Here is a 21,902-nt window from a genome sequence, read left to right on the forward strand (position 1 = left end):
GGATTAAAGGCAATTTGGTTGGATTTATTGCACCAACTTGTGTCTGCTGCCCTGTAACTATGTTTTTAAAATGAAATGCTTACGTGCTCCTGGCTTTGAATGCAACACAACACTTACAGGTGCCTGTTTCTTGGCTCATGTCCCTCTCTAAATTGCCAGACCTCACGCCCCCTGGCAAGCAACAATACCTTATTTCTACTTAGGGGTCAAAATAAATCAAGGATGTACAGATACTGACAAAGACAATCTGCAGTCACAACAGCTAACAAATTATATCTGGGGGCTTTAAAACAAGGTTGAGGCAAAGACACTTAGAGGCTCAATATCAGAGGATGTATTAAAGGGAAGACATTTTGAGAGGCAATATAAAAAATCTATAAGGTGAGGTGGCGATTAAATGACAACTGAAATAGGAGATGGGTTTGGCAAGTGAGCATGTTCACAATGGGCTGCACAGTGTGTGCGCACACACATGCACACACTCTTAAGAGCTCACTCAAACACGCCTCTGCTGACGTTCTAATGAAGTTAAACGCCTTGAGACAAACCTGTTTTGTTAAATTGCTTTATGAATATATTTGACTTGAAGAGACAGATTAAAACACACACTTGGAAGTGCACTATTGCATTCATACACACGCGCGTGCACACACACACATTTGGCAGTGATTCTTGCCACCAGCATGCAGAAAGATGACTTTGTCCCTATTGGAGGACTGACAATACATCATCCTATTATACTCTATTGTTTCTGGCTGCAGCAACAACATTTATTATAATGGATCCAATGCTAATTCTGTGTGTGTGTGTGTGTGTGTGTGTGTGTGTGTGTGTGTGTGCATGTGTGTATGTGTGTCCTAAAGATTTCATCAGACATGTTTTGGTGCCTGTGGCTCAATTGCTATGCATGTGTGTGCGTTTGACCCTCTCAGAATGTCAGAATATGTGTGTGTGTGCGTGTAAAAGTATGTACTTTGTTTGCGCAAACAAAACTGGTGTGTATGCATATATGCGTGTGCGTTGGTGTGTATGTGAGTGTGAATCTATTACTTATGCTGGGGAGGTATAGCGGTATTGGTGTAGCGTTGCGGGGGAGAATTGCTTCCTTACTCACAGAGCAATCAACCAGCTGTCCTCCGTACAAACAAACAGGGTACAACGATCAATACGGATATCAAACACGTCCCACTGTGGCGTGTGTGTGTGAGTGTGTGTGTGTGTGTTTAAATATGTGTCTAAGAGACAGAGAGGAGGAGGAAGAAAGAAAGAGGAGGCAAAGTGTTTGAAAAAGAAAGAGTTTTGCTGCAATCTAAAACAGGATTCCACTGCAAAACTCACAGTGTGACACAGCAGGTGTGTGATTTAGTTTATCATGGTGAATCAAAGGGTCTAAATAAGTGTATGACAGCATGTGTGTATGTGTGTGTTTGGATTATTATATGTTTACTTTTCATTCATTACTTTGCATTGTTGCTTATAAAAAATTTTGAAATGGTTATTCCTACATTTTATGATAAAAAATAGACAAGCTCTCTACGATTTTAAACACATTTGCATATATAATGTTGTTAGGGTTTAGGTGACAGAAATATTGGTTATCGGAGATTGGAATTTTACTTTGCTTATTTAATGGTCTGCAGAGTCAGAGCCGCTACTCAGCGATGCACAGTACACACCCACTTAACTGAAGGACAAGTGCAAGAAAAACAGGCTGTACAGCCAGAATATTTTCACATTTAATACGGTGAATTCAGAATTTATTTAAACCAAACCAGAGCTGGTGATTGTTGGGACAGAGGAAAGACTGACCAAGATGTTTTCTGTGAGTTTTTTTGTTTTTCTGTCAAGTCTGAATGAAGTGTCTCTTGTGGAGTTAATAAGATAATTAAAGCTCATTTTAGTTCGTAAAAGAGCAAAACTTGAATTCAGAAGATGAATGGTTGTATTTTTCTGTTCAATAAGGGAAATGGGTGTATGATATTTTGTGAGAGTATTTTCTTTATTTACATTTTAAAAATGTGACCTTTTCCTTAATACTTTTCATAAGAAACTGGAATTCCTTCCAGGATGTCAGAGCTGCAGAGTGCCAGTGACAAAACAGGTTGTGATAATGAAAAGGGAAAAAAATGAAAAACTTTCACAAATCAGGAAACAAAAGAGAGAACTGTGACCCTGAGAGGAAACTGGGAGAAGACATTGAAAAACGAGAGTCTCCTGGGGAAAAAAAAACACACGTCTCCAGGCTGAAAGTCAGGTGGGAGGTGGCGGCACACACACACCTGTGTGAATATATTGGATTACTGTATTCTGCCCAACCCTAACCAGTATAATAACAACACATCTTGTGTTCAGTATATAAAAAGAATGAGAAAAAAGGCAAATTGTTACATGATTTTGTTGTCCAAATGCAAATAATGTGATGCAACAAGGCAGAGAAAATAGAGGATGTGATCAGATCACATCAGCTGAATGCACTGCTGCAGACTACCAAGAAAAGTGGAGGAGTTCGTTGACAAGAGCCATGCGTCAGCTCAGATTTAAGGCTGCTCCTGGGTAATTACCGGTCATGAAAATGAAACTGACGAAATGGGATTCAGTCTAGCCAAGCGACGGGAAACCAGTGACTGTTGTGCCACACAGAGAGACCTGTTCCACCACAGGATCAAGCTGTTGTGTCTCCGAGCTGGCAGGATGCAACAGCAGGCTGAGGTTTGAGACTCTGTTTCACGCTTCATGCACAAACTCAGTCAAAGCTGACAAATTTTTATGTAAAGATGTCGACCATATTATCATCATTGTAAAAAGTGTCCGATGACTGTAGGAATACCAAGAAACATCACTACTACGGAAAATTCTTTTCATGATCATGTCAGTTGATGCCACACGTGGCACACATGTTGAAAACATACAACATTGAAGTAAAATAAAGCCATCTTACATTTCCACGATGCCCTCAGGGAGATTGGCTGGTATTTCAGTCAGACCTTTACGGCGACAGTCCACTATGTTGTTGTTGCAGCTGCAGCTGAGTGGACACACGGCTACCTGAGGGACACAAGTCCTCGACTCTGTCTGTGCTGGACCTGTGGACAGCGACATGCAGATGATAAAATATACAGATGCTGAATATGAGCTCACTTTCTTTGGTCTGCTTCCAAATATGAAGAGGAGAAAAGGGAATTCCTCCACGCCTGCAGCTAGACTTTATAAATCTTGCAATCAAATTTTAGCTTCTGTTTTATTCCTGAAATTCTTTATGATGATTTTCTATATTTTATCACAGCTTCTCTCAATGGGATTAGTGTCAGCAGCTTCAGGGTGTTTTAGTGCCCCATGATGATATCCATGTTGTTTCGGAAGAATTTACACCCTGCCAGGAATAAAGTGCCAACTTTTCGTATGAAACAGGAAGAAATTGCAATTTAAACTGAATATTGGTACTAAACATCATCTGGCCACAGTCTGTACGCAAAAAAATATTGTTAGATATGAGTATTAGGTGAGATAGAAGGGTAGACAAATGAGGCGAGAGACAGGAACATGAAAATGAGATAGATGTTGACAAAATAGAGATGATGGGGGGAAAAGAGAGGCTGGAGAAAGTAAAGAAAGAACAAGAGAAAGATAGGTGTGTTATTGATACCTCCAATATGGGACAGGGATGAAGACAAGAGCAGTAAGAGGAGGATGTAGGCAGAAAAGACGAGACTAAAGGCTAATAAAGAGAGCACAGGCTGACAGTCTATTAGCACAGAGAGCTGAATCAGACACCTATAAACAGGGCCTATACTATCGTACAGCTGATAACAGCACTGCTCTTATACTGGCCTTTTAGCTGATTACGCGCTCTACATGGTGTAATTCTTTCAGTTCTATCAACTCAATGCTGAGCTGTCTGGAGTTGATAACAATGCCGCCTGTAATAATGGCCTTTATTACATTCTCTGCATTGTATACCTCTACATCAAAGAGTCACAACAGCACAACTGCTTCCACTTGAATCTGCCCTGTATGTCATGTTTTTATCGCTGTTGCTGAATAGATGTGGGTCGATTCCGTGTCAATTTTAAAGTGAAGACATAACTTTAGATGCTCGATTTCACTCTTGAAGTGGTGTAGCTCATGTGTCAGCTTGATGGAGTTGACGTGGAGCCAAAACTGGTGCCAAAAATATCTTCATGGGTTTTATTCCAGGGGCAATTTAAAAAAAAAAAATGAAACTTTCACATAAGAGAGAGTTACATCATCATGTCCTGTGATAATAAGCATAAATAATGCATGTATTCGCCCCTCCTACCAGAGGAGGGAGTGCCTGAAAATAAATCACCGCAGACACCACAGCTGGCCTCCATAGACTCTGACCTCTTGTTAGGTTATTTCTTTGAATTTTGGAAATCTGTCTCTCTTCAATATATTTTGACTTTTAGATTTTACAATGCTCTGGAGTTATTAGAAATATTTGGATCGCTCAAAAATTCTGTTCAGCATCGTCCATTAGCTGTGCTGGTGAGTCTGACAAGTGCTACTAGCTTAGAAATTCATGTTAAGTTTGAGGACATAGTAGATAAATCTGTCCATGGACAAATACTTTTTCCCAGATATCTTAGTTACAGCAAAGCTGAGCAAACAAAGCAGTGTTGTCTTTGTATGAGAGGTATTTATTCAGTTTGGGAAATCTCACAACTTCTAAAAAGCATTAACGTTAGCAAGCAAGTTGTTCGCTGACTCAACAGGGACTAGAAATCAGTTCTGTTACTGGTGTTGATTTGATACTAAATGAAACTTTTTGACATTTAAAAGATTCTGACAGTGGTTAAATTCAGGTAGCTTATAAACAAATATCCGATCAAGTTGATAGGTATACATGCTGGCTGATGGAGAAGACAAAGTAAGCTATGCAAGCAATGGCATCTGAGGCCCAAGGGTACAGACAAGTGTGCAGATCTCATTATAACATGGGGAGAACAGCAGAACTGCTGCATAGCCACTTCTGTTTATTATGCAACCTTTTACTACGAGCTGAGACATATAGAAAGTGGACAATTGTTTTTTAAGATTTCGGGGTGGACGCTCCCCTGTGCCCCCCTGGGATCAGAGCCCAGGAGTACTGATACATTTTTGCTGACGATTTGTTAACTGTTGCCATTTTTATGTAATGTGTTTTAACAGCTTATTAAGTAAGGGGATAATGTACAGTGAGGAGGTTATTATTGTGAAATAAATCTAGATGGGGTGATGCAGGGCTTTATTTCACAATAATGAACGTTGCACTACATGTTATCCTGCTTAATACATGGTTACTTAACACAATAAATCAATAGTTTGACACCAAATATTGATTCAAAATGATTTTATTGTTCCTCCAGCATCTATGATCATAACTGTGTCTATAGCAACATTTTGTTCTTCATAGTGATGGTCTGCGATCAATAAACAACAGACCTTAGAATACTGCAATTGACCAATCAGAATTGAGTATTTAACAGGAACAAGAAGAACAATTTATAGTGTGTACAACCTAATGAATAGCCTATTTATAAATCATTTATAAGGTTAGTCTTGTTGTTAAATGGTATCAGTGTGTCAGTTGAATGTCAAGTATATGTGTCTTTATGTGAGCTCACCATTGCAGACAAAATCCTTCTTCTGCACATCTGGGACATTGAGACCTCTCATGTGGGCGGGGGCCATGCACTGAGTGAAGGGAGCCAAGCCCCGCCTGGCTCTGAGCCAATCAGAGAGCCAGGACAGGTGACAGTCACAGTGGAGGTTGTTGGAGTGCAGACGCCTGAGACAGATGGAGGAAAACAGATTATCATTTTTAGGAAATTGTGTGCAATCAAATACTGGTATCAGTTCAAAATGAGACACAAGACAAGAAAAAACAACACAACAAACTCATAATTATTCTGTCTGAAATGTTTTGGGGTAAAAAGTCTCTCAAACAGAGCACATCAGCACAGTAAGAGCAAATGTATTTGGGTCTGCATTCAAATAGCTTCTATCTCTCACACAGCTTACATCCTTGGCCCGAATCATGAAGCTGTTGCTTAGGTGAACCACACAAACAAACAGGACTCACACACAAACACAGAGTAATATCCTCAGCTCTCATTTCCCCAAGGTCTGTGACAATATGACTCCCTTTAGAGGGAGGACACATTCGGCTAAATCACAAGCTATTCAGAAAGACAGAACAACAGGGACAGAGCAGCAGGAAAGCGAGACAGAGACAGGGGTGAGAAGGAAGAAGATTATAATTCTGGAAAGGTGAGATCCGCACACGAACAGTGTGGACACAAAGAATGAAAGTGAAAAAGAGAAAAATTAATATGAAGCGACAAATAGAATGAAAATATGAGCAAGAGGAGAAAATAAATAAATTGAGATTATTTCTTTGGAGTGTTTTGGATTTCATAGTGGCTCGCTCAGTGACATGAAATATTGTGATTACGTGAGATGTGTGTTAGATCTGCGAACCTCTTAACCACAAGATGAAAATGGTTTAAAAGTTCAGTTCACGAAGATTACAGAAATGCATATTTTCCCACATGCCTCTGCCTCTTTTACATGCCCATGTTTACAGATATCTACACTGACTTTCCTCCTCTCCAGTACCACAGAGGTGAATGAGGTTTTTGTGTGTGGTGGCCAATGCATTGAAAACTCAACGCGGTGTTTTCCTGTACAGAACAATGGAAACCCCCAGCAAAAAATAAAATGTTTTTATTCAATGCCAGAAATAAATGATTGAAAGGATTGAGGCAGCTTGTTCCAACTACCCATGGTAACTTTCATCTAATCTGAAAACAAAAGAAAATGTGTTAAGTTCACATTTCTGCTATAACTGAATCTCGTTGCGTGTGGCAAAATTTTCATATCATGATGCCGGGGTGAAATTTTTCTCCAAGTCATGGAAGATAAAGTGCAGCAATGACTCATGCACACAGTGTTCATGATGCGCTGTTTTGTCATGTGACAAATGCAGCTTATCTTTTTGTGATCACTTTGTTTGAAATCTTGAATATATTAAGGGAACAAAAATTGAACGCGGATGTAAATTGCAGACTGTCTGCTGCACCATCTGACTGAAGCTGACCGCGTTGGTGTGCCATCCCGTGCGCTTCCTGTTTATTTGGTGCGTACCACCAGGTTGAAAAACATTCTACAGAAACACTGCTCAACAGCAACTTTTTTTAGGAGTCAGTGTCCCTTTTGCTGGGGACAATTCAAAAGCTTCCATTGGGACTATTTATTTGGAAAGAAAGAACTCAACTGCATCCTGAGTAACTGGAAAGAGACACTAATGCTGGATTTTCTTCATTCAAAACTGTAATTTTCACACCATGTGAGAGACGAAAACAAAATTCAGTTGATCTCTAATGAAATAGGTTGGAGACAAATCTCATTTTTTTTACTTATTGAGATGTTTTTGTAAATTGTGCATTATGCTACACTTTGCATTACATTTTGTGACACTGCAACCGTCCACTTAAATGAAATGATAATACCGTGCTGAAAAGTCCCATCTTGCATCTAGGACATGGTCAAACTTTACCACTGTGTTCTTCCATAAATTGGCTTGTTGCTCACTCGCTACAAGGGAGGATGAGCTACCATTTCCAACCCTCTGACATCAGCAGAAACTCCTCACAAAACTCATCTGTTAACACTGTACATGAAAAATCCAAAACAAAAGAACTCTTTCTCTATCTCTTATTGTTTCTAACACTAAGCAGTTCAGCTTATTTGATGAAGTTGATGAACTTTGATGATTCTTGCATATTTTTGGTTGTATCTCCATACTTGAATGCACTTATCATAAATCACCTTGGATAAAAGGCTCACCTAAATTAAAGTAATCTAATGTAACGATAATCATGAGTCTCATTTTTACACAAGACGCTTTCTAAGTAACATTTTCACACTAATATCCCTTTCATATTTCAGTTGTGGCATTAATTAAAAGGTACTGCTGAACGCATCAGGTGATGTTTCAGAGAGCTCAGACTCTCTACGGGCTTCACTGGCTGGATCTGACACCTCAGGAGAGACTGAGAGAGGGAGAGATGAAGAGAAGGAGGGCGGATGAACAGCAGAATGTCTTGTCAGCGTATTATATGCCAGCCGGGATATCTAGCCTTTCAGAAGACAGGCCTCCCTTTGTAATAAAGCAGAGGACAAATCCTGTTATGGAACAGAGATGGGCTCATTGATGCTAGCAGCGGGGGCAGTGGGTTTTAATACCGCTCTCCCATTATAAATCCAGTTTATAGTCAAACCCCCGCCTGGAGATAGCCACGTCCCAGCCCACCCCCGGCTCAGCCTTAATTACTGACAAGTAGGATTAAAACACAGGGGAGAATGGGAGGAGGCAGGGGGTATGGAGAAGAGTGCTGTGTTTGTGTGTGTGTGTGTGTGTAGCTGTAAGTCTGTGATAGCGTTTTTTGGGCTTATTGGTTGCGGGTGACCAGGGGCACTGGTGTTTCTGTGAATGTGTGTGTGTTTGGTATGTACTATATGTGTGTTTATTTGCTTCAGAGGGCTACCGGGCACATCTTTAGCACAGTGAATCACACACACAAACACCCCCCACCCCCCCCACACACACAGACAGAAGTAGTGGGAGTTCTAATTTTCACTGGTTCAAGTTTCTGAATGAGAGACACCATGAGGTGATATCATTACTGCTAACAGAAAAAATGGATAGTGTAGAAAAAGAGAGGGAAAGAAGGAAGGAAAAGAGAGAGAGATAGATGAGTGGAAAGAGAAAGAATTGGAGAAAAAAGTGGAACCAAGCATATGTAAAAACAACTGTACAATAAAGGCACATCAGAGGGATTGTTTGGATCTCTTGTTAGAATGACCAACAATAGATGACAGTCTGCACAGCAACAGTTTGGAGAAGTAGCGGGAGTACAAGTATAGGGACCTAAGCAACGTATTGTGGACAGGGTCGGCAGCAAAACACATTTTAAGTGACATTACATTATATTTAGAATATTTTCATCACAGTACCTTGCCACCAGACAGTATTTTCTCATGGGAAATTGCTGATGTATAAGCTAAATTTCACTCTCCTCAAACCAACCAAACTCCACTGCCAAAAGCATTGTTTTTACATCACAGAACATGGCAGTTGCTGGTCCACTGCTGCCTTGATTGGTTAGTTTGTTTTTGTTACCGTGTGACTTCGGTGAATCTGATCTAACCAACACAACAGGACACACAAACTAACTGATCGAGGCAGAGGTAGACCAGCGATTCTCATGGTCTGTGGGGTAAAATTACTGTTTTTGCCAAAGGAGTTTGGCTTTGGAGCTTTGGAGAGAACGACATTTTGTGTATGTAACAGCAGTACATTGCTTAGCTTCCTACACCGATACTCCTGCTGCTGCTCCAAACTGGGGGTGTGCCTGTCACCATCTACTGTAGGTAGCACAGATAAGTAGCGCGTACAAAACCATTTCAAAAAAATCTAAACTATTCCTTTAAGGTAGCAGGAGAGGTAAGGCATTTAATTTAGAAAGAAGTTTCCACACACATACACACACACACACACACTCTTCTCCAACTTCCCCCGCTAATCAAATCAGGGACATCTCTAAACATTTGATTGAATGAGTCGTTTTTATAAAAGCAGCAAATTCAATTCTGGGATCTGAGGGCGGCAAAAAAGAACGGACACAAAATTTAATACAGAGGTGGCAGCAACAAGGAGGAGGTGGAGGAAGAGGTAGGGAGAGAGGACAAAGAGGGGGAGGGTGGACTGAGACACTGGGGAGAGAGGGGAGAGGGACAAAAATGAAGAGGGGAAAGAAGAAGAGGGGGAGAAAAGGGAACACAAGAGGACAGAATAAGTCAGATGAATAAAACTGAGAGGGAAAGGAAGCAAAAAGAGCTGATAGGAGGAAGGACATCACAAAGAAAAGAGTGTGATGATGGCGAAAACATCGAATTCATGACAGCAGAGGCTGGAAAGAGAGGAGAGAGTGGACTAAGTGAGGAAAGTGCAAAAAATAAGGAGGGAGAGACAGGGAAGAAATGCGAAATGGGATGCACACATAACAAGGAGGAGGAGGACAAATGAGGAAATCAGAGGAGACAGTCACTCAGTGTTGACAGAAAACAGAAGCAGACGAGGGCTTCTGATTAAAAGATATTGGATATTGGTAAGTCTGCACTCAATCTGCTGGCAATGCTGTGTGGCTGTGCTGCCGCCTGGAATCCAATTTTAAGAGGCTGATTTTGAGCCGAATTGCCACTAGAGTTGCAGCAGTATGCAGGAAATATAGAAACCCCGCCATGTGATTGGCTGTTGATGGACGCTGTTGTTCAAAAGTTGAACAGAGAAAATGGCCGCAGAAGATAAATGGAACTCTGTGACTGTTACCCTGCTTGTACTCTGATGGGTTGTGTATTTGGAAATCACCATTTCTGAATGTTAAGTAGGGCTGTTAGACCGCACAAGTGCCTTTTAAAACTGGTGATTCAGAGAGGAAATCCCAGTCTGTACATGCTGGTTTTGCTGGAATTCAACCCCAGTGCACTGTAAAACAGAAAACTTAATAAAGCATAAAAAGTACAAAAACCAGCTACACACCCTTTTTGACTTTATTCAACTAAGGGCTAATTTGTTGTGCATATTTAAAAGAAGAAATTCACTCACAGCGCTAATCTTAAGTTTGTAAAACTTACTATTCAGATCTATAAATGTGCTTAGTAAAACTTTTTATTGCATGTGATGAAAAAAAAAATTCAAAGCAATATCCAAAGCTTATAAGCGACATACGTATGCCAGGTATATTTTAAAATATAGCAAGTTGCATAGGCAGCATCTGCAGGGGGGGAATCCTGAGGCAAAGCAGGAAAAAACAGCTGTAACACATAGATTAATAAATTTAATTGGCGTCGGTAAGGGGCATAAATAAAGTTGTATCGTATGCTGTAATATTCTAAATATTTAATTTACATGATGAGGCACAGATTTGTTACTCTTGTCTGTTACCGGCTGAGCTGAAGTCTGCGTGATGCTGTCTAACAGGTTTGTTGTGGGAAGTGACAGCGAGTCTCTCTCAGTGTGAGAGAAGTATCAAAACACAGCCAAAGAAAAGTGCTTTAAGCTATAGTTAGAGGTAATAAAGTTATATTAGTCAGCTGTACAGTGTGAAGATAAGCTCAGGTTGCAGCATAATAATAACTGAAAGACTGTGTGTTGTTTTAGCTGCTACAGAAGAGTAAAAGCATTTTCCTGCATTGGTCCAGACTGAGAAAAGGTAGCTACAAACCAGAACAAAGTAAATTAAAATAGCCTAAAACCAGAGGTCTCCTGATGGCAGTGGGGAGCCGCGAATCTGGAAAGGTAATATGCAGTCAACAAATGTGATGCCAAGCAACAACAACAACTGTGAAGCCTCTGTAATTGGATGATTGATCACAGACACTGGGATTCTTCCTGGCGCTTACAGGACAGCAGCATAGCGAACTGCCCCGAACAACCCAAAGTCAGGCGTAGCACATGTAGTAGACCTGAATAGTAATATTATGTTTGACAAACTTCAGATAGCACTTTGTATCAACTTCCACACCTAAGCTGACCCAAAAACGCTTTGCAGTTGGATGCTTAAAGTTTTCTCAACTTTTCTTTTTTAACAGTGTGTGGCAAGCAGGATTTCAACCAATGGGCTGCCTCTCATGACTGTCCCACAGGATTATGGGTAGCCTCCCTTGAGATGTCGTGCCATTGCCTTGGCAACTGTAAGATCTTCACACAACTACATACAGAAAAAAACACACAAAAAGACACATAGACACACAAATCAAAGCCCCCCTCTGATCAATCAGAAAGGATGACTTGGCCACAACTGTGTGTGTGTGTGTGTGTGTGTGTGTGTGTGTGTGTGTGTGTGTGTATCTTTATATCTGTGCTCACATCAGTAACATCAGTAAAGGATGTTTCTCCTAATGAATCAAAGCAAATTGAAATGTAGAGCATAAACAAGCCTTTCTTGTGGTATTGAGTACGTTAACATTACTCTGTGTGTATGTGTGCGTTTCGTGCACATATTTCTCACTGTATCCATCTCTGTGTGTGTGTGTGTGTGTGTGTGTGTGTGTGTGTGTGTGTGTGTGTGTGTATACGTAATGGCAGCATGATTATTCACAGTCATGAAACAATAAAAGAGATGGTCTCTTATTATAGCATGATTAGATGATCACACACAGACCCTGCTGCCACGCTGTGTGTGTGTTTGTGGCGTGTGCGTGTGTATGTGTGCACACTGCAAGTCTACTCAGTTTGAAAAAAAGTAGGCACTAATATATCTCTGCATGTGTGTATGTGTTAATGTGCAACCACAGAGTGTGTGTGTGTGTGAGAGAGAGCTTCTGTAGTATATGCCAGTAGATTTGTGTGTGTGTGTGTGTGTGTGTGTGTGTGTGTGTGTGTGTGTGTGTGTGTGTGTGTGTGTGTGTGTTATACTCACAGTGTCCGCAGTTTGGGCATGTGGTTGAAGCTGGACAGGGGGATGAGGGTGATGTTGTTGTTGTTGAGGGTGCTGGACAGAGACACAGAAAAGAGAAAAACAGATTGTTAGAGAAATAAGTCCAATGGTGCCACTTATTGGTTTGGTGGTTACAACTCTGACGCAAATCAAATCAAATTCTATCCAGAAAGCAGGTTCAAGTCCCTGTCACCTTCTCCCTGAACTCCCACTGAGAAAATAGAAAAAAACATCTCCAAGTTTAGTGACTTTTGTGTAAGAGTCATACTTTCAAGAACCTCTGCCTGTGGCCGTGTCTGTTAACCACTGAATGGGTTGCAAAATGATTTCTGAGAGGTCCTGAGATGGCTAATTGAATATCAAAAAATCAAAAACATATTCTGCTACACCAAAACATGTTTTTTTCAGGCTTTCTTTCATATTTTCTTGTGGAATAGTGGATAATTTGAACTCTTCAGATTTTGGAAAATTCTTCAAATTAAACAGTCTGAGAAAGTAAAATCACTCATGGTCAATATGCATAATATTAAAGGAACAATATATAACAACTACACATCCAAAAGTGACTACTGCAGTAAACGCTGAAGCCACAGACTGTATATTAAAAATGTTGAAATCCTATTTAATATATGATCTACAGTTTAAGTGAGTTGCCCCTCCTCCTGGACAAGTCGCCACTCAATTCACACCTACGGGCAATTTAGAGTCACCAATTAACCTAGCATGCATGTCTTTGGACTGTGGGAGGAAGCCAGAGAACCCGGAGAGAACCCACGCAGACACGGGGAACACATGTAAACTCCGCACAGAAAGACCCTGCCCCAGCCGGGGAGCTGGGGGATCGACCGCAGAACCTTCTTGCGGTGAGGCGGCAGTGCTAACCACTGCACCACCGCGCCGCCCACCTTAACTAAGGAACTTTTAAAATTAATGATGAATTAATTGTGTTAATATATTGTGAATAGTTGATGGTCATCCCTACAATATTTTATCAAAACTTTATATTGAGGTATTTGGTCAAAATATTGTGATATCTGAGGTTGTTCATGTTGTCCAGCCCTACAACTGAACACTTTATGACTGTAGGAAATGACACGATTTTTAGTTTACTAAGAACATTATTATTCTGGCAGAGACCACTTCTTTGTTGCTATTCCCAAAGTTTCTCCTTCTTTACTGTTAAAGTTTAGTTTTTCTTTAACTGAATTTGAGGGTCTTAGAAGAAGGGGGTTTGTATGATGTAGGGATTGTAAAGCCCACTAGGACACATTTGTTATTCTGGGTTTAATGAATAAAACTGACTTGACATGAGTTGAAATTATACAAACATCTCTGGTACTATTTCAAACATCATCAAAACTGCACCACACTGCATTTGCAAATCCTGATACTCTGTCCAGGGTGCCGCTATTGTGCCAAGTCATCACATAGAGTTTTAACTCATTATTTATTGATGCACACACACACATACACACACATACACACACACACACACACACACACACACACACACACATATATAAACACACAACCCTCCTTGATCTGGGTTTGTTCAATCTCTAACTCAGAAGCAGGTCACTGCTGTCTCTAACTATTAGCTCTCTCATAAAGCACACTGTCTCATATGTTGTATCGACCTAAAGTAGAATGAAAAACAAGGTTGACTGTCATTACAACTAAACACACACACACACACACACACACACACACACACACACACACACACAAGAAATCCCACTTGGTGTGCTGAAGAAACACAACGCCTATTGATTCTTTGTGGTTTTCATGTACAGAAATGGAGACAGAAATGAGAGCAGAGGAGAAAAAAAATGCAGAAAAGACAACTATTCCATCAAAGCGATCCACAGGGGGATCAGATTGCATTGACAGACTCGTACAAGCTGGTGAAGCTGCATATACAAAACACTCGGTGGGAGGGGGGTATGTATCAGAACACAAGCAGGTCCCTCATGACTGAAGCAGTGCACACATGCACGTTACGATTACAACACAGCAAAACACGAAACCAGGCAAAGACTAACAACTTATATTATGTTGTCATGACGCAATGAACTTTAGGTGGAAGACAGAAAATATATTAGGTTATCCTCAGAGGCATTGTTGCCTATAAGGATCACGTTTTCATTGATTTTCAACACAAAACCTGAGACCGAGCTGTCTCAATGAGGATTAATCATTAGACTTGATTTACTCATGACTTAACTTTAAATTATGTTGCACCAAACTTTCAAATGAGCTTAAAATAAATAAAGATTAAGGCCATATTGCTCTGTTATTTTGGCTAAAGGATGGTTTCACTGTTGAACTCTCATGATTAGGCTAATTAAGCTAACAACATTTTTAGCTAGGTAGCAAACATTGTAACCTGTTTTTAAAACTTTTCAGATAGCTAACAAACAGCATATCTTCTTCTTTTTACTTTCTTAGAAAACAATGTAATGTTTTGTTTACTCTTTAGCTGGCTAGCTAACAACACTTTGTAGGTTACAACAGCAGATTTATTTTTTATTTATTTGAATGTGGGTTAGCAAGCATTTCCATACTGATTAAACTCTATTTAATGTCGGTTTACACCAATAAACTTGGATTTACAAAACAGAAAATAGTTTTAATTGCCTAACAGAGCTCTGCTTTATTTTATAGTTGAATTTATTTATTTTAAACCTAATTTTGCTTTATGTTGATTAGTAGTAATCTTAGAATAAATTCATCTTTGTTGATTCAAGATGTTTCAAAGAAAGAACAGTTCGGTTTCAAACAATTTTCACTCTAAAATGTTTGTTCCTAATGCATGAGGATATTGACCATTGTTTAAAATAAAAACTCTTGCAACATTTACAGATCATAAATTGTTTCCAGTGTTTTAAAGTGAAAGGAAAAAGGGATATAATGCAAATAAATGACTGGTCATGCACCAGATCTCCCATTTATTGAATAAACTTAGAGCAGAAAATTATATTTTTAAAATCTGTTGTATTATTGATTTCATTTTATCATCAAAATCAGAGACGTCCAGAAATACAACAATATAAAAATAATGACCCCTCATTATAACTTGTGAGACTGTTCAAATGGCCTGAAGTCAAATTTTTACAGGAAATTCACCACTGAAAACATGAGTAAATTAGAGATCCATGTTACATTACAAAATCCAGGGATTTCTAAAATTTATACTGCAGTATAATTTTTCTGGTGGCTTGCAGGAGCCAACATCCACACAAGTCAGTGCAACCCTCTGCTTTGTTTTTGCCCAAGTTTCATGGATCATTAATTTCACTGGATAGAAAATAGGGGCTAGTTTACTTTACATATCACCCGAAACCTTGTGTGTTCAAAGAGTCATTGTTTCAGGACGGATGAAGACTGAGCGGTCATTTTTTATAACTGAAAACCCATTCATTTTTCACGTTTGACAATGTGTTTTTAATGCTTTCCGACAAGGACAAGGCCGGCGTTCTCTTTGAAAAATGGCTCAAATTCAAGATGGGAGGTTTTTTTTTTTTTTTTTTCACAGCATCTGCAATATGTTTGTGCCTAAACACACACGCGTGACCATGGCGAGGGTTCGGATTTCGCAGACAAAAATCAAGCACGGTTTGTTTTACACACCGTCGTCACAACTGTTCTGAATAGGGTCATTAGCGGGGGTTTGCTGTGTTTTTACTAACACCCACTCAGCCTTAAAATAGACTGTTTTTACTTCGCTCTGTTGATGTTACTACTTTTCTTTCTCTTTAATTCTCCCTCCTTCCGATTCTCTTTCTACGTTCCCCTCCCTGCCAGCATAGCCTCAGTGGCCTTGGTAGACGGATAAAGTTTCACACTCACTCTCACATACACACACACACATCAGGAGTGCTGCTATGGTCAGCCCTGTCAGGGGTGATTCCACCCAGTATATATAATTTAATTGTGAAATAACAATAATTTCCCTCTGCAATTTCCCTGTCAGTTATTCTCCCACTCACTCCGCTCAGCCCCCCTCTGTATCTCTCGGCCTTAATAAAGTAGCGACTGGACTGACTTAAGCCAAGATAAACACTAAAAACATCATTTAGAAGTCCACAACTATGTTTTATAATGTGGCCGTTTTTTTCCCAGCTTATTTTACACGCCTCTTGCCACGGCTGCACTCTTAAAAAATCGTACATGCTCTTGGTTTTGAAGTGATCGTAAAAGGATATGTGCATTTTGGCAAAGAGAGAAATCGTTTCAAGAAGTCCATCATTTAATGTTGCAGAGATTTAGCGGATCCAGTCGGTAAAAGTGAAATCAGTGTGCCGAGCGAGGACTTTGATACACTTTAAAGTGTTACAGCTTGCTTTCATTTTGGGCAAATATTTACTAAATTTAACTAACATAAACACTTCAACTTCAAATTTTATTGCAATTATTAACAGATCATTACCTCCTAGACCTTTGCATATTTTTATTCTAATAAATGAATAAATAACAGCTGCAATGATTAACCTTTTTTAAAAAAAAAAAAAAAAAATAGATTAATTGTAACTAATTTTGTAAGAAAAATGTCAGAATTCTCTGATTTCAGTCTCTCAAATGTGAATATTTTCTGGTTCCTTTACTCCTCTGTGACAGTAAACTGAATAGATTTGGGTTGTGGACAAAACAAGACATGTGAGGACGTTACCATGGGCTTTTGGAAACACTGATCAACATTTTGGACTATTTTTGTTGAGCATTTTTAGACATTTTAATGCAGAACTGTTATATATTGAGTTTAAACCCCACAGAAATTACCTGTTTCTTTTCATGGTGTGATGAGGTCTGACACTGAGTGATGGTCCGTTCTGTTCACCTGAGAATCTCCTCAATGTTTGATGCGAATCTTTGTTTTTGCAGTGTAAAACCAGATGGGAACTTTCCACTGGTTCTGCCCTCCACCTTATGTCAGTCTAAATTTTATAATCCTGCAGCCTTGACAGATCCCAACACACCATACTGTACTTCCACCGCAAAATCACACAGCGCAGACCGGAGCATTGGCTGTGTAGTCGCAGTCCCAACAAATACAAATGTTTCACAGCTGATGTTATATGGTGAGGAAAATACTTTGTGTGCTTTGTATTAGCATCCCATGTTGCAGCTGCTTCCAAAGTGACGTTATGCATTGAGTGAAAAAAGCTAGATTTTTTTCACAAAACCTTTGACTGTTGTTCGTCTGCTTTCAGAACTTATTTTACAGCTTTATATTCTGAGGCTGCGTGGAGCAACAGAGGTAAAGATATAATTTATAGGTTAAATAAGCTGCTCAAAGAAACACAGATGTCTAGATATATATTACTGGATGCTGTTCAGACTCTCGTCCTTGGGAGCTCTGAGGTAATTCTTAAGTCTTTAACCTTTTGTACAGAACATCAAAAGATCACCAGTCTATAGAGAACTGCAGGGATGATGTATTTTTCTAGGCCTACCCTGAAGTTAGCATCCCTCTGCTCCTCTCTGGGATTTTTCCTGTGGATTCTGAATTAGCGCAGAAAATAAGCTCTGTGGTAAACAAAAGTTTCTGATACTTACACATTTTGTTCAGCAAGATTATCAGTGCATGAACAAGCTAAAAGAGCAGCATTCATTGAACATGCTAACATTGTAATTAATGAACATGAATGTGAGTGTCACTCACTTTTTAGAGAGATAACGCTGCTCACATTGTCAGCTGATTAAAATACAGTGTGAACACAGCAGAAAGAGAGAGAGAGAGAGAGAGAGAGAGAGAGAGAGAGAGAGAGCATGAGAATATGGACAGAAGTGTCGATCTAAACAAAATAAAAACTTTCTTCAATCATGCAGCAGGAAGTGTATGAACTACATTACAGACTAGAGTCTGTGTGGGAAACAACCAACCATGAATAAAATAAAAATTATAAAATGAAATTATAAACACAAAATATATCAGTATATAATGTTTTTAATTTAACTACACCAACATAACGTGCAAATCTCTTACAGTTATGTTGACCACAGACTTTACCCATCTAACCAAAACACATTAAAAAAAATTGCACTGACTGAGATGACAGATCCAGAGGTGCAAAAATGCTAAATTATTTGCATGTTTTAGTTCGTTCCCGCAGCACTCTAACTGTAACATGGGATCCAGCCTGCAAATAACTACAATTTAATTGCAATATATGTAATGAAATATTAATGATGTCCAAATAGAGTAGAAATAGAATAATAAAATAATAAAATAGCAAAGATTAATTATTAATTCATATAAAAAGCAGGACAATTACAAATAATAATAGTTTTAAAATATCCTTGGCATATCTGTATGACAAAACAAGCACATTATATGAAACTGAACAAAAAATAACACAAGTTGTGGCCTGGAAGAGAAATTTCAAAGGAGGACACAGCAGCTGTGTTGTTGCTGAAGAAGCAAATATTTCATATCATTGTCATTTTATGATAAATTACATTAAATATACTATGGATTTCTCTTTTAAGGTTTTGAATTTAACACTGTAAGATATTAAATGAGTACGGTGTTTTTCAAGAGTGGTATTTCGTCTTTGTTCTGTCATTCATTTTAAGACAGTAGGTGTTTCTACTCTTCATCTTCACATTTCTACATCGTATTACAAACCCAAACTCATCTTATATATAGATTTTGCATAATACAGCCGATGTATAAAGCCCGTATTTTACTGGAAGCTTCCTGTCCTGCAGATTAATTATAAGAGAAAAGCCTATTTGATTTTGTTTTTGCAGTCACAGTAAAAGAGAGCTCAAGGACTGCTCCAACACTGTTTGCAACACACAATGTTTCTATTACAAAATGCCTATTCAGCTCTATTTTCTTCTTTTTAATTTGAGATAGGCTGCAGTGACCGCTGCAGTGTTATTGCAGGATAGATCCATGATCCCTGAATGTGTGTGTGTGTGTGTGTGTGTGTGTGTGTGTGTGTGTGTGTGTGTGTGTTTGCTGGTGTATACATACCTGTATGTGTGTGTGCGCTACTATTAAGTGTGTATTCTTGAGTCAGCATGTCCAGAACATGCTTGCGCGTGTGTGTGTTTTGGATGCAGTGTCTCTCTGTTGCAGTAAAAAGGCCTCTGCAGTCAGTGATGGAGGAGACTCTTTAGAGGCAACCCACCAGGGAGATGCTATCGCTTGTGTGTTTGTGTGTGTGTGTGTGTGTGTGTGTGTGAGAGAGAGAAAGAGAGTGATGTTATCATATGTGTCTTTGCTGCAGCCTACACACTGAGGTCAGAGCTCTACTCGTCAATCTTTCCTCCCTCGGACACACAGCGACTCACACAGAAACACACAGAAGATTAACTGGCTATTTTGCAGAGGTTCAAACATCTTCTGCTCTACTTTTTAGACCCTGGTTATCAAGCCAGGCATGAAAAATACCTTAAATAATAAATAAATACTCCAAAACAGCTTTTGACAACGAGGTTGCTTTTTAGTCTTTGATAAATGTGTTGTGCAAGGAGTTACGACACATGACACTTCTGAAGAGTTAATCTTTGTCAGCATTAAGATCATGTGATCACATTTAAGCATCAAATATTCCGTCATCAGATTATCTTTGCCCTTGGTTTGGTGAAGCAGGAGGTGTAGGAGTACCTGCATGGAAGCTAAGCAATCTACTGCTGTGTACAGGGTCAGCAGGGAAACATTTTTTAGTCACTTCAGAAAAGGTCCACTGAAAAAAGTCAGAATCAGTTTAAGTGTACACTAGATTTTGACTATTTTCACCACTTTCCCTCAATGTCAGACAGCCTTTTATGATGGGAAAGTGAAACATCGTTCTCTTCAAACCAACCAGACTCTAATTTACCTTGCAGAACACGGGAGTTGCTGGTCTACCTGCCAACACTGCCTGAATTTGTTAGTTTCTTAAGTAACTGTGTGACTTTGATTAATCTGAACTGTCCTTTTAAAGTCACACAAGAACACAAACAAAGTAGCTGATTTCATCCATGGAGTTTGGTTGGTTTGGACAGAAAGATATTTGGCTGGTTTTCTGTCAGAGAATGGTGTCTGATGACAAGATAGAGTGGTGAAAATATTCCAAATATAGTGTACATTTAAACTGATATTGATCATTTCAAGGGGCTAAAATACATAAAGCTGATGACCCTGCTCACAGAATTTCATTGCTTAATTTCTGTGCTCCTCTCTACTCCTCTCTGCTCTTGACTGCCATTCACTGTAGGTAATACACTATCAATAAGTACGTCATAAAACCCTCCAATCAAATAATCCAACTATCCATTTAAGTTTGGAAAGTTTGGCATTCCCTGTCAGGTTTGATGTAATTTTTAACTTTGGTGGACAACAAATAAACAAACTGCATGCACCTTTCCCCTGTAATACATGTTATATGTTACATATGATATAATCATATATGTGTGTCATTATGCATATCTGATCTGTTCCAGTTGCTAGCAAAAAAATCTAAATCTATTAGCAAGTGGTGCAAATATAAAAAATGTCAGCCTGCTGATGTGGTGGCTACTGTGGAGAAGAACCAAGTGATGTTTTATTCTGTGGGTCAAAATGATTTATTTCTCATTCATAAAACCAATATTCCACATCAAACCCCTGTGATCATGAAGTTCTATGTCATAACTTAAGGATAGGATGCTATGAAAAGAGCACAAGGCGGTCTCGTGGTTTAAGACGCTAACTGTTCACAGTTTTGATCAACGTGTCCTGTAACATCTGTTTGTCCTGTCGGAGTCCCTTTGAGTGAGCTACATGTAAATGAAAACTTCTCTAGATCTGCAAACAATAACAGTTTTATTTTAGACATTGTACTACTGTCAGTAAAGAAGCATGTATCCCTACATGTGTGCATGCGTTATTTACTGTACAGTTGTCTGGTTTCTCTTGAGTTATGCTCAGTTGTATATTGTATTGTGTTTTGCTCCACAAAGTCTGCCATTGTATGTGTCTGAATGAGTGTGTGTGTAATAAAGTGAATTTTCTATTAGTCTCTATTATGCTCAATCAGCCTTAACAGACACAGATCAATACACTGACAGAATGTCTGAATTACTACAGCCTCTAAAACACAACACAACAATGTAACTTTATGACTGTGATTACAACCAATATTGACTTCGCGTTCAATACGATTATTCTCCCCTGTAATCACTAACATTAGTTATGGTCTGTGCAAAGGAACAGAGTGAAGGAAGAGCTCTGATTGAATCACCAAACACAATGTAAAATGTATCATAAATGTTCGTTTAAGTAACACTACTGAATGGTTGTTTAAGTGCCTTTTATTGTACATTACAGTAGATGATTATTCTCGCTCTGCAAAAGAATTTAAATACTTTAAAACTTCATTTATTGAAAAACTGAGCTACTATCTGATAATAATTTCCCCAGCTTTT

At 39.1% G+C, this 21,902-nt stretch overlaps 1 protein-coding gene across 2 annotated transcripts in view; it reads right to left on the reverse strand.

Moving 5' to 3' along the window:
- The window catches only part of slit3 (slit homolog 3 (Drosophila)), a 361,584-nt gene that overhangs the window by 94,622 nt on the left and 245,060 nt on the right, over window positions 1-21,902 (reverse strand). For both annotated transcript variants that reach the window (XM_084719660.1, XM_084719661.1), the window contains 3 exons: window positions 12,486-12,557; window positions 5,625-5,788; window positions 2,939-3,083 (listed from right to left, as the gene is read on the reverse strand). In XM_084719660.1, coding sequence (XP_084575786.1) covers window positions 2,939-3,083; window positions 5,625-5,788; window positions 12,486-12,557 — 381 coding nt within the window. The remainder of the gene's footprint in view (window positions 1-2,938; window positions 3,084-5,624; window positions 5,789-12,485; window positions 12,558-21,902) is intronic.

This window comes from Lutjanus erythropterus, chromosome 5 (genome assembly GCF_056507025.1).
Source record: "Lutjanus erythropterus isolate fLutEry1 chromosome 5, fLutEry1.hap2, whole genome shotgun sequence".
Lineage (NCBI taxonomy): Eukaryota > Metazoa > Chordata > Actinopteri > Lutjaniformes > Lutjanidae > Lutjanus > Lutjanus erythropterus.